Source organism: Rhinoderma darwinii, chromosome 3 (assembly GCF_050947455.1).
Source record: "Rhinoderma darwinii isolate aRhiDar2 chromosome 3, aRhiDar2.hap1, whole genome shotgun sequence".
NCBI lineage: Eukaryota > Metazoa > Chordata > Amphibia > Anura > Rhinodermatidae > Rhinoderma > Rhinoderma darwinii.
In genome coordinates this window covers 20,473,498-20,500,118 of record NC_134689.1, presented here as the reverse complement: position 1 = coordinate 20,500,118, position 26,621 = coordinate 20,473,498, and the positions used below count along the sequence as shown (strand labels likewise).

The 26,621-nt window shown below is 40.0% G+C and overlaps 1 protein-coding gene across 3 annotated transcripts in view; it reads right to left on the bottom strand.

Annotated features, from left to right (window-relative positions):
* Positions 1 to 2,041: 2,041 nt before the first annotated feature.
* The window catches only part of EBF1 (EBF transcription factor 1), a 329,952-nt gene continuing 305,372 nt past the window's right edge, over positions 2,042 to 26,621 (bottom strand). For all 3 annotated transcript variants that reach the window (XM_075856089.1, XM_075856090.1, XM_075856091.1), the window contains 6 exons: positions 14,531 to 14,596; positions 13,083 to 13,260; positions 12,738 to 12,917; positions 12,158 to 12,352; positions 10,710 to 10,778; positions 2,042 to 8,294 (listed from right to left, as the gene is read on the bottom strand). In XM_075856089.1, coding sequence (XP_075712204.1) covers positions 10,711 to 10,778; positions 12,158 to 12,352; positions 12,738 to 12,917; positions 13,083 to 13,260; positions 14,531 to 14,596 — 687 coding nt within the window. In that variant the 3' untranslated portion in view covers positions 2,042 to 8,294; position 10,710. The remainder of the gene's footprint in view (positions 8,295 to 10,709; positions 10,779 to 12,157; positions 12,353 to 12,737; positions 12,918 to 13,082; positions 13,261 to 14,530; positions 14,597 to 26,621) is intronic.

The following is a 26,621-nucleotide window of genomic DNA, read 5'->3' as shown; positions in this document are numbered from 1 at the left end:
ACTACCCATTAGCCAGGCATGCCGGCTGATGTACTTTAGTGATGACATCATCAAAAGGGAAATGACCGCATGCATGCAGGGATTTGGACTCTTTTCACAGCAGTCACTGGATTGTGTAGATTATATATAGTACAGTTTAGTGTAAATGACTGTATGTCATTGAAGACTCTATGATTATGATGTGTACCAGAATGTGTTTTTGTCTATATCACTACAAACGCACTAAACCGACCCACCCCCAGCGTACTGAACAAACTGTGTCACTATACAACAGGCTGAACATGCTTATCAAATAAAGAAGATGAAAACATTAGTAGGGGCTCTGAACAGGGGTACTGTTCAGTGTCTTAACTTAACTTTAGCAACCAGTGCCAGGCAGCTGCTGCAAAGGCAAATAAAATCATGGGATGCATCAAAAGAGGCATACATGCAACCTGACAAGAATATAGTTTTGACTCTATATAAATCACTAGTCAGGCGACACATGAAATATTGTGTACAATTTTGGGCACTTGTGAAGAAGGGCATAGCTGAACTAGAGCGGGTGCAAAGAAGGGCGACTAAAGTAATTAAGAGAATGGCTGGATTGCATTACCAAGAAAGGGGTTATTCAATTTAGGAAACAAAGATGGCTTAGGGGTGATCTAATTACTGATAGTAATCTTTCTAATAATCTTTTTACACTCAGGCCTGTAACAATGTCAAGTGGACATCCCCTACGTCTAGAAGAAAGAATGTTTCACCATAATCATAGATGGGTATTCTTTACTGTGAGACTATGGAATTCTCTGCGATAGGATGGTGTGATGGTTGGTTCATTGAGGAAGTTCAAGGAGGGTCTGGACACCTTTCTTTAAAAATATAATATTACAAGTTATGGGTATTAGATTTTGTAGATGGGACATTGATGCAGGGATTTGTTCTGATATATCCATATTTGAAGTTGGGGGACGAATTTTTCCCCTAATGAGGCAAGTGGCATCCGACTCAAGGGGGTTTTGCCTTCCTCTGGATTAACACGATAGGATTACAGGTTGGACTTGATGGACCTGTGTCTTTTTTCAACTCTGTAACTCCAGATCTGTATTCATGCTTCTGCTGGTTGTTATTGGAAACAGTCAACGTTCTTGCTGACAGCACATCCCTGACATAGTAAAGACTAGTGAAGTCTAATGATGCAGTGGAAAAGTTAGCTTCCTTTATATCAGATTACTTTATAGTGCCCGGTGTAACAATACCCTTTCCGAAATAAAAACCATACAACAAACACTGTGCAAACATTGAGCCAACAAAGAGTACTGGGAGATTTCAGCTCTGAAATTTTCAGAATTGTGAATGCAGCTTTGTTCTATAATACAGGCTGTAACTCATGATCAGTAAATAAATAATGTAATGCAGTTTTTTGTAGATTAATCATATATGGAAAGTATAACATGATGTTCAAATGAGAACCATGATAGGCAATGAAAACTTTTAGAGCATATCCATCAGTCAGAAATAATGTGTCTAACCTGTGTTTCTGGGTATTTTCTATTCCTCTTCATGTTAAAAAAAAAAGCATATTCCCTTTCTCTATGACCGTCTATGAGTAGATGGGCTCTACTTGGTGTGATGTAAGGGATGCGCTGTTTTTTTCTGAGCTTTCAGATGTCTCTCCCTTCTGTTCCCCCTCCATGTAGCAGCAGCTCCCTCCTCTCCCCTTTCTTTTTTGAATTTACTGTATTATTTCAGACTCATTTTTGGGGGACTGAGGAGGTTTCTGACTTTTACAGAGATCCTGCAGAAAGGGGGACTACAAGTTGCTGGGAGGTGTGGATGATTTGTGTTAGATAATTTTCATGAACGTGTTCCATGTATTGATAACAAATATTGTACTATATTTTATATGTTTTTCTGTTAGACCATTTCCATACTTATATTTTGACCAGCACAATTTCAACATGGCTGGCAGACCAAGCTTAAACAGGAAAGCTTTATTAAAAAAAAGAGTGAAAGGCAAGATACACAGACAGGAAGTAACTTTAATTAAACATTGTGAAAGTCAAAAAATTTTTACAGCTTCAAATTTTTTTTTAACAAAAAAATTAGAAGAATCTCTATTGTTACATCAGAACTGTACAGTGCTCCTATTTAAAAGGTGAGATTCATACGTAGGATAAAATGCAGACATTTCCATTGGATTTTGTATATGTACATGATGAAAAACAACCCGAAACTCAAACAACCATTTAACAATGTGAGAGCTAGGCCCATGTACGTTTTTGTAAGCATTACTGAGGTTTTAGATTACCAAAATTATTTTTGGGACCACCCAGTATGAAAGGTTTGCATGCTTCAATGGTGACAGCCCCTGCACATAAAAAAAAGTACAATTATCCTGAGCTTATTTATATTCTTTGTAGGTGTATTTCTTGGGGCAAATGACCATTTGTCCTCCTAGAGTTTCTCGAGATAGTAATACCCAGAGTACCATGATAGCTGTTGGTTGATGATGGGTATAAGGAAGGAGTTGTTGTTAAGCAATAGTGTCAACCACAGTGTGCCCATTTGGGATTTAGTAGGCATTTTTTTTTACTATGACCCTGACACTTTAAGCAACTTTCGATCTTTCCTACTTATAAATGATTGTTGAGTATTGCTGCTTAAATAATTAATTAATAATTAGGTCTCTCCCAATACTAAAGGGACCTTTCATTTAGACAAGCAGTCCAACAAACCTACTATGAGTTGGTATGGTCCAGTGTTCACTGAATGGTGGGAACTGGTTAGTGTCCTAGACAGCGGCCCACAAATTTATATATATATTTATGTATATGGTAAAGATTATAGGCCCGTATTGATATCTCGAAAGTAATGGACAGAGAAGAAGGATGCACAGGCTTCCTTTAAGACATCAGGGCTAATTCTATTATCCACTGAATACCATTTATCTATCTCCATTGACTATCAATTGCCGATCTACGCTGACCGGTCTTCTATTAAAATAATTTAAGATTACATGTTACTATTTATACTCTTGTACAATGTAGGACATTCATCTATCTCTGGGCCCACATACCAGCCTGAACTGGTCTATTGAATGAACCCGTTAGTTGATGCCCCTAATATCTATATATCTGATTTGTTGTAAAGTCCTACAAACAGTTAAAAACAATGGATAATTTTGGAAAACCTGCAGCCTATAAATGATTATAGATGATTGATCAGTGGACTGAACATTTGGGGAACTACGTACTGGGCCCACATACATTAAAAAAAGGGCCTAGTGGGGGGACTATTGCCATAGCAGCAAACATGACTGCTATGAGGCCTCCACCTCCCATTGTAGGAGATAGGGCGCAATCACAACAGGGTCCTTGTGGCCCCACGGTTGGTTCTGTCTGAATTTGGGACTAATTTTAGCCCCTCTGACAGCTTTTAATGGTTAGCCAGCTGCATTAACATCCCAATTGACTACTTTACTTCACTGTGTGTTGAAGGCTCCAAGCTTTGGCATGTAGGCCACGGGACCCCTAAGGGTCCCAGTTATTATTAACAGTAACAAGCATTCCTTGGCATTTGTTATAATGTGGTAATGGAATGGAAGATTAAAAAACTCTTGTGTACTAACTGGTCAGTTTATCCCTAAATACGGCTGCCGTCATAATTTACAATTGTTTTACAAATTATGGTTGGCCAAGACACCTAGTTCAAAGAAAGTTGTTGGATTTCAGGCATGCTGAAATATATATTTTTTGTTTCCAGTTTTTGTCTTTTTTTTTATCTCACCAATGAAATGTATTCCCATTCTCCTGTATTTCATTTAGTGAAACAGATCACGCAGCAGTGCCTGAGGCATTCGCTCCCACCCCACGTATTCAGTATCTAAGAAAAAATTATTCATTGTCTTTAAGTTTACGAAAAAGTTTCTCTTGTGCTTTTCCATTTGTTTTTGTTCTGGGTGATGGTGGTGATGGGCAAGAGGGTAAGATACATGTTGAATGGATATGATTTGCATTAAGGCATTCAAACTGCTGGTTTCTATTCATGTGAAAGACACGTAAGGAGACTTCAGAACGAAAGTATGTTCACCCTTTGCATAAAAACCCTTCCCACATTCTATGAACATGCATATGACAGAGGAGGAAAAAAAACAAACCAACATTCAGCCCATGAGTACCTCATTTTGGTGCATTCAGTCTTAGCACAAATGTCTTAAAAATTCAGCAGCAATTGATTGGTGGCAGCTATTTTTGAAACTTCAACCAACACTAGAGTCACATCTCGACAAAATGAGACACAGTCCGTTTGATTGAGGTTCCTGTGGTGTTCATCAAGGTTTAGTCTTCCAAATACTGACCCTAAATAGCAGAGCTGCGGTGCTCGTATAGTAGTCAGTAACGGATTTCTGCACTCTTGGAATTGACTTGAAAGAGCCGTGGTGCCCAATTCCTCTAGATGGGCCATGGTCAAATTTCAGTAAAGAACATTATACAATATTACATTGCTAACATGCAACCTAAAGTGCATTAATCTATTTAGTTAAAAAAAATTTTTTTTACATTTTAACATCTGGGCTGTGATAATTGTCGCAAATGGCAAATGATAAATTATACTAGAAGCGATATTTTAGCCTATTCTTTCTCGCTGTTGGTGTAAGATTTTAGAACTAACATTATTACGAAGTAATATATGACTTAAATGTCTGACACCAGAAAATTCCTATTTAGAAAATTCTTATTCCTAATTTATTAATACTCTAAAGTGAAGTCCACCTTTTAACACCAAATCTTCCCTAGGTCCAACATTCTGTGCTGATTACTTTCCTAAATGATCTTAAAAGCCCACATTTTCTGATACGGAGATCCAAATTTCCTGCATAGACATAGGTAAATTAAAAAATTTTGGGCTACCTGCAGCCACAACTAGAGGGAGCTTAGGGGATAACTGCATATTTGTTTTAACACCGTGCAACACCTAATGTTAGATGTGCGCTACCCCAAAATGGCGCAAGCTCAGGAGCTTAACCCGCGTCATGCAAGGCAGGTGCTGGCTGTTTCAAGCAGCTGACACCTGTCTGCAATGGCAGGGATCAGAGATAACTCCAATCCCGGCCATTTACCCTTCAGATGCTGCGGTTAAGAGCGACCATGGTATCTGAGCTCTTAGACAGAGGAGTTGCCATAACATTAATATTAAATTCTTCCAGGTCTGCCAACAGTGGCCTACTATTAACAGAGCACAGATAACGGCAATACACCGTAATACATAAATATTGCAGTAAATTGCATGAGTAATTTAATGAACGCATGGTAAAGTCCTCAAGGAGGACTAAAAAAAATTAAATAAAAATTTCAATAACTAAAAGTTAAAAAAAGTCCCCACTTACCAATTTCACAAAAAATTATGTAAGCAATAAAAAAAGTGAACATAATTGGTATCACAGCACCTATAAATGATGAACTAGTAAAATATAACATTATTTAACACGCCAGGCGAACACCGTAGAAAAGAAAAAATCAGGATGCAAGCATTGCTGTTTATTGGTCACCTCGCTTCCTTCCAAAATATGGAATAATAAAGTGTTTAAAAAGTCATATGTTCCCCAAAATGGTATCAATAAAATCTATAGCTCGCCCCGCCAAAAACAGCCTTTATACCGCTCCATCAACGGAAAAATATGTAGTACATCATAAAAAAATATACGTTTGGTATCGCCGTAATCGTATTGACCCGCAGACTAAACTTAACATGTCATTTTTACTGCGTGATGAATGCCGTGAAAACAAAACTCAAAGAACAATGGAGGGATTGCAGTTTTCGTTCCGTTCCACCCCACATTTTTTTTTTTTTTAGCTTCTCAGTACATTATATGGTACATCATATGGCTTATTAACGAAAAAATAAAAAAGTTATGGCTCTTGGAATGCAACGATGAAAAAACAACAATGAAGAAACAAAAATTGGATGTGTCTCCAAGGGGTTAATGATTGTGTTAAATATATGAGTGGTATGCAAAAAGCTTCTAAACTCCCTCTAGTGGTGACTGCAGATAGACGGAATTTGCAACAGGATTTTTTATGCGGAAATTCCGCAACATTTTCGCAAGATACATTGAAATGCTGCAGATTGAGAATCCGCACCCCAAGTCAATTTTTGCACTTCTTTTCTGTATAATTTTTCCGCAGCACGCGGATGAGATTTTTTTAAATCTCATCCACGCGCTGCTACTGTAAAACACTGCGGATTAGTTTAGACTTACAGTTTGTAACATTTTCTAAGTCACATACCTAGGCTGCCTATGTACTGCATAATGTTAACACAGAATAATAGCTAGACTAAAGGACGTATATTTTGCCTTACCTACAACAGTGCTTATGATCATTGAAACTATATTAACTGGATCTAAATGGCAAGCAGCACCTGAGAATTAAATCTGCAGCAGCCCTGTTCACTAATTTGGGTTTGTGAAATTAGAATTAATTTTTTGTAGCAAAAAACTGAATGCACCATCAAAGCTATAGCGCTGATATAACCAATAGAAGCAACCATACAGTACAATCTTTCATCAGCTTGAAGACGTACTAAAGTCAAACAGATTTCAATGTATAAAATCAATAATAAAAAAGACAGGTCAATTCAAGTGTCAATAAAGAAATCAAATTCTGTCTTAACATAAGGTGGAAAATGACAAATTTTAAAAAAAATTTAAAACATTGTTCATTAGGCTTAAGAAACAATAGAAAATAATAACAGTCGGCACTTTCACATTTTAACATACACAATAAAATAAACTGGGTAAAGGGCTGTACAAATTCCAGAGATAAATACATTATTTATATGGATATTTTACAAATTCCCCTTAAAATAATATAAAATAAAAACAAGATAGCTTAAAAAATAATTTCCCTTTTTTGTTGCGAGGTGTGAGGCAGTGTCACATTTGTTCATTTGTCTTCTTATATATATATTTTATGTTTTTTTAACATTTGTTTGTGTTGGCAGAATTAAAATTGAAATAACGTTTTTCCCATATGTCCAACTTTGGCAAATTAATAATAATTAAAAAAAAAAATACTAACGAAGGTCACAAAATAATATACACTATTTATAAGTTGATACAAAAGGTCAACATAAAAAATGAAGGGGATATGAAAAATTTAAAATCCATTTTCGATCATCGTTCAACAAGAGGGTTAAATTGCTAATCTGCAACCCAACTATTTGATACTTCGATTTGTGCTTAATGTACCAAAGCTCAGTAGCTGTGAGTGCAATGGTCGATAAAAAAATAGAAAAGTTGGCTAACATTCTTTAGTGAATTGCACTTAAACATAAATGGGAAAGGAAGGAGGTTGTGATATATTATGATAAGGAGATACATATTCGGAATAATCCAAGGCTATAAGGCCAACCCTCTCAGCGCCCGTGATATGTGGTGGGAGGTAAAGAGGAGGTTGCGACATCTCTGAATTGAGCCCACCTAGTCAAAGCCTGATACTTATCAGCAGTAGAATTAAAAAAATTGGGTATTAGGATGAGCGTTGCACTCAATTTGATACTTAACCTCCTTTCGAGAATAAAAACATTCGACCGGATTGGTGTGACAAATGGAAAAATATATATTGATGGAAAGTTGATTCACACTATGGCAAGAAAATTAAAAAATGATCCATACTGTGGCACCCTCTGCTCTGTTTATAATGTAGAGTCATTGTGGGGTAAAAATACCTAGTCTCAAACCTAAAAAAGACCCCTCTCTCTCAATCATCTCCATCAACGTTTGAAAATAATTACAAAACTCATAGCAAAAAGTGTACTTTTTTCCCACAACTCTTACATGAGCTTCTTGAGAAGATCCTTGGCTTCCTTCGATCCAGTCATATAATTGGTTTAGAACTCTTTCAAATGATCATGGTGCATATCTATCCATGGACATTAATAAGTTACTTCAAGCACAGGGAACATGGTAATAGAAATGTCCAAGGATTTTCTTATTTTCAGTGATCTTGTTGTGAGACATCCTCATCACTGAGCAATGTAGAGATCCATGATGATGGTGGCCTGGACAACAAAGACTTCATTGGGGTCAATAAGTCTTGATTTGTGTGTGTTCTGCTATTGTCTACATCTGCAGTTCTATGGTTCCTCTGTACAGAGGCCTGAGTTAAAAGTTCCTCTCGGTCAGAGAGAAAAAGAGAAAATGAGAGAAGTTCTTCCCAAACATTTGAGGTGAATTTCTCTTAGCAAAGAACCCCCAGGTGAGATCTTCTTTGATTTGTTTCACATGGGTGGTGAAATCATGCCGGAGATAACTGGAGAGGAACACAAAGAGGATAGTGAAGTTTAGTGACTTTCTTAATAGTCAACATTAAAAGCCATAAAAAACATCAGACAGCATAATTACAGCCAAATACAAAACCCACTATCAGCCTAAGACACATCAACTATCTTTCTGGAGAGAGAAAAATCCTAGATCGTATATTCTTACAGACTTTGTGTTGGGTTTTTCTAAATAAATGAAACCTAATTTAATCGGATTAGTTCATTTTTGAATGTGAAGAAGTATGGGTATGCTAATAATAATGAGGAATTCCCCTTTAAACCATTATGCTCCTCCCAATTTGATTCGAACACGGGGCCCATTAAGATGAGATATAAATGTGAAGGGTCTTAACTATGGAGAGCTAATGGTCAATGATGGTCACCAGTATGATGTGAGGCCTGCCAATACTTTCTTCCTCCTCGGTTCTCAACTCAGTGGTATCTCAGACTTGAGCAGTAGACATGAGTAATCTGAAAGTGGTTGCTAGGAACCTGCTGTCTAACAACCCATATAAAAGCCAGAGCATCCCTAACAAACCAGTCTATCTCAAATGTATAGCTCAAACCTGGATTGCTACTAAGGTCAGGGCTTGCTCCAGGTATATGTGGGTTCTTAAGATGGCAGAGTCACCGTAGTTCATCCTGTCTATACGACCTAGGACATGGCAAATAGAGAGCATGTATACCCCATTCACAATAGGCCACTAACTCTTGTAGGCCCCAGCATTTCCCTAGGTTTGCCTGGTGCTGATGCCGGCCCAAACTAAGGTGACAGTATAGAAGAAGGGAAGAACTTTAGCAGTGGTCAAGCCATGCCATCCCCCATCTACATGAAGAGATCTTAATAAAAAGAAGCTCTTTGGATAACTGGTCTAGGTTGGCCCAACATTACTTAGCTTTTAAATACAGATTTTTGGGCCTAACTAAATGTATTTCTACTTCAATATGTAAGTTTTCCAGATAGTTTGGATAGGCAGGAATAATTCAATAATGGAAAATGTAATTTTGGAATATGAAAAAACACGTAAAGGTGATAATTGCGATTTCTTCAGAATTGTGATTCAGACATATGTACATTCTTTCATGAAAATCACTACGTTTGCTGAATGTGTTCACTCATATTGTATTTCAGTCGAAACCTGTCATCCACAAATCACGTCAAGAAGGTAATTAAAGGAGATATGTGGCCTTATTTGCATGTTGGAGTTCAAGAGGAAAAAATATCTTGCTAGTTCTGGATGGATTGGGACCAGGATTACTCTATCAGCCCTATCACACTGAGCAACAGCCGCAGCTTTAAATGGAAGGCCCACCATTACTTGGGTTGTCCCTCCCATGATTGCCATATGCACTTCCAGCATCTGAATCTAAAAGCTGGAGTAAAATGTATCAGCGGCCATTCTTGCCATGGGGCCATGGAGCTCGCCCAAATGGTCAATGTATAGCTGATTAGTCCATTGTATCAATTCTGAAGGTTCCTTATATCACTTCTACTTTATTTCTCTGGAGTTTCAGGTATGTCTCTGGTGTCCTATTTGCTTTCATACCTCTACTCACATAATGGCACAGTCCCTGGCAAATGCCCCCTTGTCTCATTAAACTAATCATATAAGTGTACAGCAAAACCGTTTTCAGTGGCTGTTATCATTCCCTAGGAACTGACAGATTCTCTTTCTGCCTATTTCAAGGAATTTTCCACATCTCACAGAATGAGATGAACAGTGGGATACTTTAACCAACATGCATAAGATTTTTTGCTTCATGGAAAAGATTGCTTAAAGAGAGGTCAAGACTAGACAGGACACATCAACAAGAGTGTTCCATACTTTCCAGGACTCTGCACTGTTTTACCATCCTCCTTCCTTCAACTTCACCTAGGGTATCCCTGATACTGTACTATTTGAACCAACTACCTGCCGTGTTATTTAGGATCTAAGCTTGACCAATGAAGTTCTTAAAGGGAATGGTAGGTAGTGGTAGAGGTTGACTAGTTGGGCCATGTCTCCTGGGGTTCTAAAGAAGCTCCCCAATTCATTCCAGACACTTGAGATCTTCTTGGCGTTTCAGACAAGCATGCAGATGAAATATTAGATCACTAAGATATCACCGGCCCTACCCTGTGTATTACTAACCAATTCGCCCTCTGCATTTATGGAAAGCAAGAAGCAGTCCGTCCCTCTGTGTCTACTGTGATAGAGGATAATTTTCAATATCATCACGGGTATATTAGTTGGTCAGTGCTCCCCACGGTTTATATTATGGTCTGTACACACAGTTCAGTGTAAGCTACTCTATCCAGCCCTATAGGATGTATATGTAAGAATATAAGTCTTTACTCTAGTCAATAGACACAGACAGAACACAAACAGGACAAAAGCAGAAAATGGGAAGAACTGGTCACATACCTCAGGAGAAGGCCAAGCCCTGCAGAGAGCTTGTACTGAGGAACTTGCCAGTGTCCACAAAAGACTGGTCTGATGAGGGAAGACAAAAGGGCAAATTAGTTAACTGGGAAAAATGGCATTCTGACAAACTCTACAACCCTACATGCTTTGTTCATCTGTCTGCCTAATATCATCACCTCCTGATGCACCAATTCTCTCTAATTATGAGCTTTCTTAAAGAGCAAGTCCAGTCAGTTACAAAAATTCTTGGGCCATATTCCTTTCCATAGGAGACAGTATTACTGTAGCTACTGCACATTTAACACAGTTATTGCCATTAGCCTAATGAATGGGTTAGAAGATCTCCAGCGATCTTGGCAAGTTATATTGAAAGTAGGGGGCGACAATGAGCACAGGGAAAAAGCTCCTCCCAGACAATTGGAAATGTATGCAGCAATCTGAGGTGTGATGGGAATGAAATTCAGAAAACAGCAATTTTTTTGCCATTTAATTAAGGAATTTTTTTTCTATATTGAGTGTCATGTCAATTGTGACTGAAATTTCTCTTTAAGATTAAGAGTTCTACCTATTTGTGCACTGATGATATTGGTGACTCTCAAAAGGAAAACCAAAAAGCATTTCACTTTCCTCTTCTATAAGATCCTCTGTGCTATGTCTAGACCCATATTCATTTACTACTAATTGCCACACTAAAGAGTAAATAGATGGGACAATTTGGACCTATCTAACCAGGGTTTCAATATTTTTCACTATTGAGATGCTGTTTATTAAAGAACCACAATGATCAGAACAATTTTTTGAAAAGCTTTCCTAATATTCTAAATAATATTCATGTACATTTCTGCACATGTATTTCATAAGTAACAAATGAGAACAATTTGGAACAAGACCCATATCTGGAACCAATCGGGTTAGTTCCAGAGACATAATGATAATTTTCAACGATTGGCAAAAGTCCATCATCATCATCAAGCTTTCTCCTCAAAGTCCTAGTAAGCTCAAAGGAAGGCCAACCCCCCCCCCCTTATGAAGTTTAATCTACCATAAGATTGGAAACATTTCATTGTGACTCCACCCTGCCAATAGGACAGATGTCCGAATCAACTAGTGCTCTCTTCTGTTTCTGTAGATAACTGTCTGAGTCTTTCTTAAGGGTCTAGTTCCTGTAGGAGATTACTCCACTGCTAGTTCCAAACCTAAGGAAAACTTTTAATAGTTAAATATTCAACATATGTTCTTCAAGTTACTAAGTTGACCTATGTCCTAGGTTGGGACCATGAAATGAAACAACAGATTATATATGGTTTATATGAAGATCACACATGGTCTTAATTCTTCCCTCAGTACCTAATATAAATCTAATAGTTCTAGCTGATTTTCCAGGAGGCTTCCAGTTACTGTGTGGTGGACACATTAGATTTATGAAAGTATCTGTGATCTCTTCTCACCTTGTAGGCTGGTGCCATTGGAACTGGTGCATGTGGGAGGTGGAGACGCCTGTGGTCTGACCACTGGGGCAAAAGCGCTCTTCTGTTTTACGGCCGACACCATATTGGCTGGGGAGAAGGAGAAGATTCCAGAGGAACTGCTACAGTTGGATGGTAGGCTGGTGGAAGAAGCCATTGTAGGACTAGATGGAACAACTGAAAGAGAAAATATAAGAAACCTTGAGGAAAAGATGCTTATGATGCAGATATCTTCCATTTTCACAAAGTCCTGAAATCTTTTCAAATGAATTTGTCATCAGATGGAGAACTTGATGGTTCCTGGTCAAGATTTTGATCAAGTAGGTGGAACAGTGGAAGGAAGAGAATTCATCCCTGCACATTAACAGCACCTTGACCCCACAGAGAGGAAGAAGTTCCCTCACTACTCAATTTACTAAACCAGGAACTATGAAGTGTGAAGTCTGATTAACGTTTTCTATTTATGATGGCCCTTATATTTTTGAAATTGTACAAATATTCCGTAATACATACAGTAGTTCTGTAACGTATTTCCCCCATAAAGTAATATAAAACCACTTACTGGCATAGGGCGAGTTGGCAGCAGAGCCATTGAGGAAGCTGGGTGATCCAGCAAGATTGGACATAGCTGTGTTTCCATATCCATTCATGCTGGTGGTGACGGAGCTGTAGTTGGTCTGCTGGGGGGTGGTGCTGGGGGCATAGCTATGTGGGGACACGCTGCTTGTATTGCGAGAGAAACCTGAAAAGTGACAGTATAATGTCAATATTAAATTTGAGAATAAGTTAATACAATGGGCACAAACATTTTTTTAATTTTCTTTTAACTAACCACCTCAAGTGTTGATATAAATATTGTAGATCGTGTTACATAAAGGTCGTATTAATCTCCTTGTTGTCTTCTTACCCTGGTTGGTGACTTGTGATGTCTCAGACACATTTACTGCAAGTTGCCCACTGAAGGAGTTGACTCCCATCATACTGGGATGCACAGAGGAGTTGGCAAGGGTTTGGAGTTGGCTGTGGTTCCTGGGAACATTGTACAACGCTTCAGCAATGTCAGCTGCTCTCTTCAGTATAATTTCCTGTGTAAACGGGCATCATGGGAAAAAAATTTGAAATAAGTGGTGCCAATACCTGATTTAGTATAAAGTGTACTGTTCACGCTAAAAGTCATCAGTCATCTTTTTATCGGCTGATTGCCACCCAAAACAATAGCACTGGATTTATTTTTTTAATCGCCCGTTATCTATTGGATTAATCCAATAGGTAATGGCTGGTAATACTTACCTCACCCTGACTCCTCTGTAACTCCAGGCACCGCTATACTGGGTCCTTGACATTACCAGCGTCAGGACCCTGTGTGTGGCGGCACCCAGAGCTGAAGAGGAGTCGGGAGCGAGTACAGGTAAGTAAATAGAGGAGTCTGGTCTGGGGTCTGTATTAATGTAAAGGTCTGGGTTCTGGAGTAATTTAGGGAGTCTAAAAGTAGCTAGAATTTTATAATTTAAAGGAAGACTAAACATACAAAATGCGCAAAAATATATAAAAATATGCCAGCAACTCCTCTTTTCCTTTGATCCTATTTTGTGTCATATTACAATTAATACTGATAAATGTATAAACAATTCTTAAATATGTTCCCCCACTTCTTCTCACAGTACTGTCTTTTGCTGTAAGACAACTGGCTGTAGCAGAAGCCTCACCTCTCTGCCTGTCTGCTGTATGGCACAAAGATTGTTAAGGCAACACTCCGTAAATATTTTTATCTTAGTCTGTGATTTTCAAAAGTACACCCAGTAAAAGGTAGTGCAGGTAATCCTCCCACCGGGTGCTTTATTGCAAAATTATCATCGTCGCTACGGTCCACTGCTTTGTCACCTGTCCGAATCCTACAGCATCTGCTGTGTGGATTGGATAAGACTAGCCTCCAGTGTCTCATAGGAATGCATAGAAAGTGACTTCCGGTCCACACAGCAGACGCTGTAAGATTCGGACATGATAATTTTGCAATAAAGCACCCAGTAAGAGGATAACCTGCAGTACGTTTTACCGGGTGAACTTTACAATTCACTTTTTGTAATGCCAGAAATTCCACAAACTTAAGAAGACACAAGAAGGAGGATGATCGGGAACAGGTGCGTTCAGGGTTGCTGCATAGTCCTACAGTCAGAATATGCCCACTAATATACATCAGATTTTTTCAACCATTATACTGTGGCTGTGGGTCCCATCAGCCTATAATTGGCCTGCTGACCCCTTGGAATTTCCAGATTCTTCTGCATGAAATGACTTTTGGAATACAGTAGCGTGTAGTTTACATATGTATGAAATAGTAACAATAAGACTTCTTACCTGATTATTATGGGGCATCCCGTACAATGCTTCTACCAGGTCTGCGGCTCTTTTCAGGATAACTTCCTGTGGAAAAACAAATGAGCAAATATTAAAATACTTTACATCTATAGCGTTAAGGAGCAATTCCCTTAAAAAACAACAACAAATAAATGACTTAACATTTGACTTCTCTCCCCTTAGGGGACTCTTGGAGTTATGTTCCATACTCCACTGAACTTAGAAAATGTTTTCTCGGTCCGTTCTGTCATCTCGGTCTTTCCAGAACGTTGACTGCTATCATTCCTCATCGGACTAGAAGTGTATATACGGACTGAGCTTACTCGGTTGGATCTGAAAAATTTATTTTATTTAATGGTCTTGTGCTCATCTTCTCCGAATATGTGTATGATATTTCCCACTATGTCATGATCATGCATTTGTTAATACCATTCGAAGATTGTATTTTTTAGTCTTAGTTTGTATTTCTTTGTTTTTGTTCTATATTAGAAAAATAAAATCTTTGAATAAGAAAAAGATATTGCATGAAAATATTTGTGTAAAGTCTTTTTGATATTCTATTGAGTTATCCAATATGGCTGCCATTAAAGGGGTTGTCTCAGGATAAATAGTGGTAACAAATTGCCAGGATATGCCATCAATCTGATCGGTGGGGGTCAGACTACCACTTTGTCCCCTTTGATCTCTGTTCCGCTTTCTTCGGAGGCTGCAGAGTCGGACAATTATAATCAACAGCTGACCATGCGGCCACCCATAAAAAGAAGACTGGAGCCAAGAGGATTCGAAGTGGCACATTGCTTTTCTACCGACACGCCATTTTACTTTAGTAACACCCACCAATCAGACATTGATAGCATATCCTAGCAATATGTCACTATGTACTGTCTATCCTTAGATGACCCATTTAAGTTCTCACAGGGGCAGTCTCCTAGTTTTGAGTCAGTGGCAAGGAGTGAAGTCACATACTTTAGGCCAGTGGTCTGTAGCTTGTGACTCTTCAGCTGTTGGAAACTAAAACTCCCAACCGAAGGAGTTGTAGTTTTGCAACAGCTAGGGCTGTCAAGTCATGCTGGGAGATGTAGTTTTGCAACAGGCAGGGGGCTCCAGGTTAGAGACCAATGTTTTAGGCTGATCTATTGGAAGCACAGCTTGTACAGATCACAATCGCTTTTTACTGTAGTCATTGAAGTCACATGTTAAAGTAAGAAATCTTTCAAAAAGTTCTTAATAATTTTTTATAAACGAGACAAAGAAGAAAGTCACTGCCCTTCCCAAAAAGCAAATTGTTATTATTCATTCCTTAGCAGTTTCTCATCAGAAAATTGAGATCTAATTGCATTCATTTTGCTGTCACCATAAACCTCTCGAAAACTCTCCGATGACACGCTTTTAGATACATATTAGCATTTCTTCAATTTAAAATTCCGCACCGTATGAAGATGAATTGCTTAGCAAGCTAGGGAAACCAGGCTGGGAGATTTGGGAGGGGCGTCAACTTCGCCGAGTAAGTACATTCGCTCCCCCCCTTACCACATCTCAATTTTAACCCTTTACTGGTTGCTCTTTCATTGCTGACACGAGTCGCATTATGCCCGTTGGTCTGTTATTAATATTCACTGGGTTTATCCACTCGCTTAACATTTTTCTGCCATAAAATCAATAAAAATGGATCAGTCATCTACAAGTAGATGAAGACAATACTGAGCCTTGAAAATCACTAGGAATTAATGTAATCGCATAGGCATGAGGCAAGTGGTGCCCCACTCATGCCCCACTAGTCTGTAGAGAGCTCCCAAAATAGCTGACTTTGCCTTATGAAGGTGATATTTCTATGGGCATATATGGCACAAGTCTACAACGTTAACTGATGACTGGGCAAGAGCAAGGCAGTCGAGGGAAATAGTGGAGATCGTACGGCTAGAAGGACGGCAGTTGCCATTCAGAGGGTCCAAGGTTGGGTAGTTGTCTCCACCTAAGGCCAGGGCTCCATATCATGTCATTGGTCGCAATTATCGCACTAATGTTACCGCTTTAGATATCGTGGCTAATATTTCTTTATGGAGTCATATGAGGTCGCATGCGTATATGCGATTTAATGCAAAGGCAATATCAGAATTGCAAAAAACAAACAATTTAGACGTTTTTGGGATTATCGCAAATCGTATGCAATCATAGGGTTATATTAAAACAATGTGATATAATTGATTTAATATTTTTACTTTCAGAAAGTCTCCTATCCAAAATTGTAGAAAATCGCCGGAGATTGCATCGCGAAATATCATATAAGATAAGTGGCAGTGGAGCGCCAGCCTAGACAAGAACACCTTACATCTGTATCTACACGGGGGCACATATTTAACTATAGGACATCAAAGTAAATGAGCGTTCGCTAGTAGACTGAGAAAATAAGGCGTACAAATTTGTAATAAGCAGTAGGTTTTCTGGATTATTTTTAATTAGCAACACCTAATGGGAACGTAATGAGAATAGTGCGGTACAGGCTGTATGTTTTTGATCTCTGATTCCATGCTGTTATCAGTGTATTATATCCAGCCCGGGGAGGAATGTGTAAGCTCGGTGAAACTTTACTTTATTAACCGTGTTGTAAAGACAAAATTGATATGTTAAAATATACTAAAGACTCTGCTGCTTTATCTTAGAGAAATAACAGATAATGACCAATATTTTAGGAACGTAGTGAGTCGTAAGCACCATGTCAAGTACCTGGCAGAAAGTTTTGAATAATGTAGGTATTTTTTTGTTATCTATAATTTTCCATACTGCCTCATGTTGATGGATTATTTGTTCACTTTAAAAGGGGAAGGAACCATTTATAGTCTCGAAGTGTAGGATCACTATGCATTTTCCCAATATACAAAACAGCAAATCCCTTATGCACTTCTAGTGATGGAGTATAATAGAGTACAGCAGCTGTGGGGAAATAAAACTCCCCACTGATGTCCTGAAACTCTGTTAGTAGAAAGTGTCTGTATATGGATGAACACCTTAGTCTCTCTCAATACTGTCATCTGAGTTTCCATTCGGAGCCTTCATCGGAAGTTCGGTTACATTTGCCGAAAAGAATAGCACAGTATGTAGTGTAGATCCGTCATAGAACGGGTGCTAACTGCAAGGATAAGGCCCTGTTCACAACTGGTCGCACTATTCTGTTTTTCTGATCTGTCAGAGAAGCAGAACAAGGGAATACCAGAAGCAATGGTTCCTTTGCACCACGGACACCACCGACGGAACCCATTGACTTTAATGGGTTCTGTCGGCTTTCCGTCGGAGTATCCGTGGTTTTACCAGAAACAACAACACAGTATGCTGCGCTATTGTTTCTGATAATCTCAGTCAAATCTGCAACGGAGGCCCATAAGAGAGCCATTTAAAGCAGATGTGAAAAGGCCCTAAGGTTCATCCGTCGCTGGGATCCTTCGTAGAATGGATCCAGCATATTGTTATGAATGGAAGCCACAACGCAGATGTGAATACAGCCTAAAACTCTGTTCACATTGACATTCCGTCATGGGTTCCGCATTTTTTTTTATTTTTCTTGGCTCTTGCATAGCCTGCACTGCTATTCCAGACTTGCCAACAGCCCATTTTCCTGCCCCAGAAACTAGATCACAAAAAGGTGTGGCTTATGCTAATTTGCATTAAAAGGGGTATTTATGGAAGCTTGGAGGGTGTTCCCATCATTTGGGATTCAAATGTTGGTAAGTATTCTATTCTAAAAAGGGACTTGAGACAATGGGATCCATATGAAATTGTCATATGTGTCAAGGCTCCGTCATACGTGTCCAGAAGCCATCATAGTAGTGTGAGCAGAGCCTTAGTAAACAGCCACCGACTCTGCAGAACGGGTCATCGAGGATCGTTTTGGGCATGTTTAGGGCTCTGTTACTTCAGAGCCTTTTTTTTAAAGAAAAGAAGAGTACAGATTTTGCAGAGCTGAATTTGTCATTAAACTCTTTGTGCATGTTACTCTCTGAGTTAAGATGATGAAATGCGTTTACTTGTGAAGCTATAGGAAACATACAGTGATATCCCCATAAATAGTGCCAAATCACAAACACCACTCAACTGCATCAAGTAACGCAACACTCCTACATCTGTACAGAACTTCTTTAAATTACTTTGTGTAAACTTTAGGTGAACAAAAATGATTGTATTTGTCATTGATGGGGGAAAAAGAGTGAAGAGAGACTTAGCAGAGTCATTTGAGGCTGAATAAGACAGATTGGTACATGCAGTAGTTTTGTAAAGTTAACCAGCAACGCCTGGCTTGCTGCCCTAGAGTATAGCGACCAGAAAATTACAGTCCCTCCGTGTCACCGCACTCCCAGCGAGGGAAGGGGCCTGAGGCGTGTTTGTGTTCGTGAAATAATATATTGCCTTTCAATCGGAGGAGAGAGGCGAGGAACACACAGGCAAAACATGCCGAGTGGGTCAGAAAAGCAATAAAGGTTTTTACAGAGCTGTCCAAGGTGCTAAATTCCCTCAATAATGGGATTGGCACTCTAGAGTTAACCTCTCATTTACTGCTGGAGTGGGGAGCCCGCCTATAATGTCATTGCATGTTTACCTTGAAATGTATATTTTATGACATTATGTTAGTGGATTGAAAGGGCATCGCTGCTGGGGCAATTTCTCCGCTCAGGCATGGTTTAAAAGAGACTCGGAATATTTATTGTGATTTGCGTTTCGTGGAAGGATGAAGGATTGAATTGTGTTTGCTGACCTTACAATTACGGAAGGTGATTTCCCTAACCAAGTCATTTACTCCATACACTGCTCGGAGGGACGCAGGCCCCATTACTATTTATTTAACGTTCCGCCAACTCAATGCAGAAATATATTGGATTCTGCTTATTCTGTCCATACCGGAGCTGGTTAATGACTGCATTTTATTTGCGCTGCTTTTTAGGAACGTGAGAATGGATAAATAGATGGGATCTTATAACATATGCTCTCACTCCCACCCAACAGGCAAAAGTAATAAATACAATGGCTTTTTTTTCTCCTGCTTCTTTCCATCAGCTCACAGAATACAATAAACACATCTGGTTTACATTACATCTAGAAGGGGCATTATGAAAAGCGGAATCCCAGCTAAATGGATGCGAGTTCTGGTAGCTTAGCTGTATCCCTGAGGTGAGCGCCCAATCAATACGTGCACGGGATAAGAGGAGGGTCACCAGGCTGCGGCCCACCAGATCCTCGACGCTCAGGGGAAGGAATTTCCTGCATTGCACCTTCCGTGGTGGATAAAGGTCTAGAGATACAAAGCTCTGGGCGCCGCTATAGATTTGACATCAATATGTGGATTACCAGCCGGAGGTGTTATATAACAGTAATGTCAGGTTGTAAAGCTGTAGTATAAAATAGGGGGGAGCAAATCTGGCCATAATCCGTTGGGGGCAGAGTATATGGGAAGGAGGTGCTCGGTGAATTCATTCCTGATCACAAAGATTACAATACTCTAAAGGAAAGAGAAAACGCATATGTATTAGGGAACGGCATAAAAAGCAAGTCCCTAAGATAGACCTATTATCTATATCACCCCCTTTACAAATTTTGACAATTCTTTGATAATTCTTTATGGGAATGGCTAGCAACTTTAGGGTTAAAAAGATTGTTTTTTGACTATTTGTTCCTGCAGATTGGATGAAAATCACTGGTGATCACAGTGTTAACTACTTGCAGGGGCAGAATAAAGGTCTTAATGCACCGCCCGATATGGGCTGTGAAAACGAGCGCCGATCAACGCTACTTTCACAGGGAGCAATGATTCGTTATGTATGGGGACGAGTGATCGTTACTCCGATCGTTCGTCCCCATACATTTTCATCATGTCTGTTTACACAGGGAGATGTGATGCCGACAACGATAATATTTAGTGCTGCATAAACAAGATGATAAGCCGATGAACAAGTGTTTGTTTGTTCATCAGCTGATATTTGCCCTGTTTATATGAACGCTCGTTTGCCCGATCATTGGCCCATGTAAAAGGGACTTAAGGTTACAAAATGTAAATGTTTTAATTCATTACATTTTTACAATGCCCTGTTTTCATGTAAAATAAGTTTATATAGAGCACAGGGCGCATGCTTGACAACCACTACATTAAACTCCTCCCAGCTAGCGGTCTCGCTGCTGGAAGGAACAGGGAGACGGGACCCCTCTTTTGGCGATCGGTGTAGAACCCAGCCTTTTGTACCCCCACCGATCAACCAGTTATCACCTATGCAGTGGATAGGTGATAACTGGTAAAAACGCTTTACAAGTTGGAATACTCCTTTAATAGGAGTTGTATAAATCTGTATGCAGTGAGCTCCCCCTAGTGGTGGTAGCAGGTAGACAGAACTTTATCATTGAACTCTACGACGGGATATAGAGAATTGGACAATAAATATATGTGGAGTAGTTTCTAGGTGGAGGACTGTTGTTTGTCCTAATGCTTTGACACCTCAGGATGTGGCCAATTGCCCTAATGCCTCTACAGGGACAGGTGCAGCAACCCTACCCCACCAGATATCTTCCCATATCTCAGCTTACTGGACTCCTGTGATATAGGAGAAAGTAAGATATTGGTGTTAACTGTAACCAAACCTGGACTTTTAGGTTTTTAGCTTAAATCCTAACCAGTGAAGGCTGAGTATGATTTCTTTAAATATACATAGGACATACAAACGTCTGTGTGGAGGTGACACCTAGCGCATGTGTTTCCCGTCATTATATCACCTTTATTCTCCATTGTGGAAATGCACTTTTACTTTATGCAAGGGTGTGCAGAGTTATGAGCTGAGATCGTCAATGGAGAATTATAATTATATGTGTGAAATCTTGCACCTGTATTTTCTGTATTGTAGATTTTTTTTTTAAATTAACCTCTATTCTGCCAGGATGACGGCAGTAAACCAACACAATAGACAGTGGATCTATCTTTATATATGTGTTATATGCTGTATATGTGTTATTATGTCACATATGCTAAAATAATAAAGAATGTCACTATATATTTATAGCAGAGCTTAAAGGGGTTGTCCACCTTCTGACAACTGATAACCTATCCACCGGATAACCGACAACCGGACCCCGCACCAATAAGCCGCTCCGGTGGCCTGCGGGCACCGGATGTTTCTGGCACATAATGCTATGTACGGATGCCGGAAAGAGCTGGCTCCATACATAGCATAGCGGCCGTGCTGCAGAACGGCAGGTCTGCTCCCATTCACTTGAATAGGAGCAGAGCTGCAGTACTGCAGCTCGGCCGCTATTCCGTGGCCGGAGCTAACTGCTTCTGGCATGTACGTCCGGTGCACCGGATCAGCTGATCTGTGCGGGGCCCGGGTGTCTGACCCCCACAGATCATGGTGGATGACCTATCCGGTGGATAGGCCATCAGTTGTCAGAAGCTGGAAAACCCCTTTAAAATCCCCTGCATAGACTTAAAATTAAAATAAAAAATTCTGTCTGCCTGCAGCCACCACTAGAGGGACCTTAGAAAATGACTACATACTGTTTCATTATTGCGTTCAATGTTTTAAGTGTATGCAGTAAGCTCCTAAGCTCCCTCTAGTGGTGGCTGCAAGCAGACAGAATTTTATCATTAAACTCTACAACTGTACATGGGATTTGGAATTCGGTATAAGAAAATCTTTTTAAACTCCTTACAGGCTTGGGGATCACGAAGCTTCTGCAGCTAAAATGAATGTTTCTGATGATTAAATTAAGGAATTGTTATTTATGCAATTAATTATTGTTTTATTTAAAACTGTTTAAATGGATTTTCTGAGATGTCTGTTTTTTTTTTAATAGAAACTCTTGTCCATGGATTCCAATTAACGGGGCTGAGCTGCAATACCAGACACAGCCTGTGGACAAAGATGACACTGGATGGTTTCTAGAAAAAACAGCAGATATTTTTTTTCTTATCTCAGAAAACCCCTTTAAGCAATTTTCAAAGCGGTTGTACAGGAATAGAAAAACATCTCTGTTTCCACCAAAAAACAGCATCACACTTGTCCACAGGTTGTGTGTGGCATTGCAGCTCAGACCCATTCACATTAATGGCACAGAGCTGCAATACTAAATACAACCCGTGGACAGGTGTGGCACTTTTAGAAGAAAGCAGCCATGTTTTTCTAATCCGGGACAACCCGTAAGTAGTCACCAATAGGAGGCCTCTATTGGTATTGTAATAATGTCACTCTGATTTACACAATACACAAAGAACACAAGCGAGTTAAAGCGGATCTGTCATCAGACTATGCTGCCTTATGTAAGGGATGCAAAAAACGGGGAGAGGTTCGCTCTCCTACTAGCCAAAACGGCACAAAATATATTGTGCTGTTAGGCTAATAGGAGTGATCACTGAATACATCGGACTCATAGTTTTGAGTCCGGTGTACTCATGAGGAAACCGTTTCCCCCGCCTTCCTCACATTGATTGACAGACTACTGTGTATGTCAATCACTGCCGAGTGGGATGGGGGAGGCAGGGGGAACACTCCCGCCATGAACACTTCGGACGTAACTAGGAGACCGGTGTATTCATCGATCGCTCCTACTAGCCTAACAGCACATTTCTTGTGCCACTTTAGCTAATAGGAGAGCAAACCTGCCCTTAGCCTATGCTGCACTTACATAGTCTCATGCCAGATCCGCTTTAAATGTCTTCCTTGGTATAATGAATATACGTAAGAAGCCCAATAAATCTGATTGGCACAAAAACAAGCCCAATGCTTCGAGATGAATGATTTGGTGTGTGATATGAAGTTCCGATTTCTGTCCTATTCCCTAAGCTGCTCCCTTTCCATCCCTGCTGCTCAATTACTGTCCCGCCTGCAATAATAGACTTGTAAGCGCTGTTCCTTCGATCGGCTGGCCTGTGCACAGCTGCCTGGGACAGATGACTTTACAATGATGGATCACACAGCATAGCCATGGTGCCGAGTTCTCAGCCCCAGGGAGAGACACTAATGAGCCAGAGCTCTGCTTCTAGCCAAGGCCTAAAGGATCAGCAGCTAAACTGAGCCCCAGAGCTGTCTGTCTCAAAAGACTTTTCAAGAAGAGCAGGTGAAGAAGACGCAACACCTGCCCTCCATCACTTACCTCCTGTAATACTGCTCGACCCAATGATGAGGAAACATGTTTTGTAAGTCAATGAGCCTTTTCCCAATACATTGCTTATATGGGTCTCGATAATAGATTTGATAGCAAATTTCATTAGGGTGCGATATTTGGAAGTCTTATTTATTTAGTTTTATATTCACCTCAAAGGAAGACTCTGGCAGGACAAATACACTGTATTATGTCTAGTACTGAACCTGAGGGGTGATGCATGACACAGGGATTCTCTCTCTATGGTGTTCTGTGTATCCTTGTGTTATACTCCACCCCTCCATTGCGTATAAACCTGGAGTGTTCCATTATTTGAACTAAAACAGAGATCCTTAAAGGAATTCTCCACTTTGGACAATCTCTACTTGTTAGAAGAGTTCCTTGACAATGAGCAGATCACAAAGTGTCTCCCTGCTGGGAGAACCCAGCGATCATCTGTAATCGGTGGGGAAATATGCCAGTAAGTGTTCCATTTCTCTGCAGCGCCACCACAGGGAAATTTGAGCATTACACAGTGCCCATTCCTATCAATGGGTTGTCTGTGTTATGCAGGACAGAAAAGGTCCTCCAAGCTGAAAGATGCTCTTTTTAACTGCACTGGTCAAGAGATCCTGAACATGGGACCCCTACATAGGATATATAAAAATGGGTTTTCTAAACTGGACAACACATTTAAAGTCTTCAGTTCTTGTCTTTACGTTCTGATTAGAGAAAATTAATATCATAGTTGGGGGGTCCTGGGACCTCCTTCTATTATTCCGGGGGTTGCTGCAAAGAATGGTCTTGCTTTGGATGCATTGAATAGTCACCCACTTAAAGGGTGCTATGTAATACTATATTTCTCCTGCAAAGGGGTGAGTTGGTAGATTCTGCCGGGGTGGGGGGTCCTAGCAGTAGGACCCTCCGCGATTAGCTCATCATTGGGGAACTGCCTAAAGAAAGGTTGGACAACCACTTTAAAAATAATTGGGTAGAATAGGTCAGAATAATTATTTGACCTGCTTCATAATTTTTCATGGTTGCTGGTGACTAATGCTACGATAGTAACATATTATCATCTATTAAGCGAGGGGCTACACGTGCACAGGAGCAGTGTTTATAATGTTGGGAATGACATCACCATAGCAAAGCATTGTCGTGGATTTATATATCATGTGTAGCATGTAAATCCCTTTACTGAAGAGGGTCCTGATAGTGTACCAGGACCATAATTCCTCTTCCATGCTTTATCATTGTCCATACTGGTACCATATTTTCCCAATAAAACCATGGAGCCTGAAACACATACATAAACACATGAACAAAACGACTCCTATTTTTGAATTATCCGTATTTCAAATATTTCAAAAATATTTCCATTCACTTGGGTTTTTAAGGACTTATGGAGAGGAGCGGGTATGGCTAAGGTTGCCCTCATCCTCCTTCCCTATGGCCTGGGTGACCTTTGCAGGGCTCCCCTCCCTACAGTAAAGCTGTCCTGAGAGTTGACGTAACAATTTTTTGTGTTTTCCTTACATTGCGGTATAAATCTAACCTTTTATTATGGACAGGATCACCTTCCTGAGTGCGCTACGTTTCCTAAATTACAAAAATAGCGTCCCACACCTTCTGCTCTACAATTATACCCTGAACCTGGCATCACATATAAACACGCGACATATAATGAACAATCTGTGTGTATTTTCCAGACTGGCATCTGCCCATTTCCCTTTACTGGGCACACGAATTCCTGGCAAGCTTGGAGAAGACGCGCCAGCAACTAAATGGCTGATTTACCAAATTGCAATTGAGTTGAGCGCTCGCCGAGACTGTTGTCTCTCTCTCTGCGGTGGGCGCAAATTGTTCTGTGTTTAAATATTCAGCATGAGGCTAATGTGAGCTGATGAACTGAGACTGCAAACATTCCCTTTCAATTGAGACGGAGAGACAGAGCTGTGTAGCAGATCATGGGGGCCGGGGAGGTGAAAATGATTTATATTTAAGGATCTTGCTGACGACTCCCATTATTGTAAGGTGACTATTAATTGGCTAGGTCTTTGAATCAGTATTTCACGCCGAGGACACAGGCTGAGGCTTGTATTCTCTCATATATCTCGGCTTGTATTGCAGCAGTTTATGTTCTGAATTGTTTTATTTGTTTTGTATTATATTAATGGAACATCTATTTAAAATGGAAAGGAATCTTCCAAATAACTAGCTGTATGTTGTAGAGTTATTATGTGCAATAAAAAACAAGGCAGTGGATAAACCGTCTACATTTCATAAGCTCTGTAGTGGTATCTGAAGTGTAGTACCTACTTGTTACCAGCAGGTGTCAGAGCTGCTAATTTTTTTCCCTGTTCACAGGTGAGTAGTGTATTACAGGTGACTGCTATTTGATAATCCCATTCAATATTGCAAAAACCGTGGTCATTTGCTGCGGTTATTGCGGCAATGCACCGCACTGGCTGCACTGTGTCAATAGACCCTTACATATTGCTAGAAAAATTTGTGTTCATTTTTATATCTGCAGCATTTTCCGCAGACATCTGCACCATGTGAGCATAAGGCTGGGTTCACACGTGGCGGAATTTCACTTGAATTCCGCTGCGGACACTCCGCAGCGTTAATCCACAGCGGAGCCGTTTCTCCATTGACTTCCACTTCTATTTAGAAGTGTTCGTTTAGACGATGCGTAAAATTCCGCTGCGGAGCATAGGCTGCGGAGCGGAATTTGGTGTCCGCAGCATGCTCTGTCTGTTGCGGACCAGTGGCGGACTGGTTGCGGACTCATGGCGGAATTTCTCCATTGACTTCAATGGAGATTCTAAATTCCGCATGAAGTCCGCAGCTGTCATGCACATGTTATGTGTGCTGCGGATGCGTCTTGCTTTTTTGACATGACATTTCTTCATTCTGGCTGGACCTATGTATTTCTAGGTCTACAGCCAGACTGAGGAAGTCAATGGGGCTCCCGGAATTA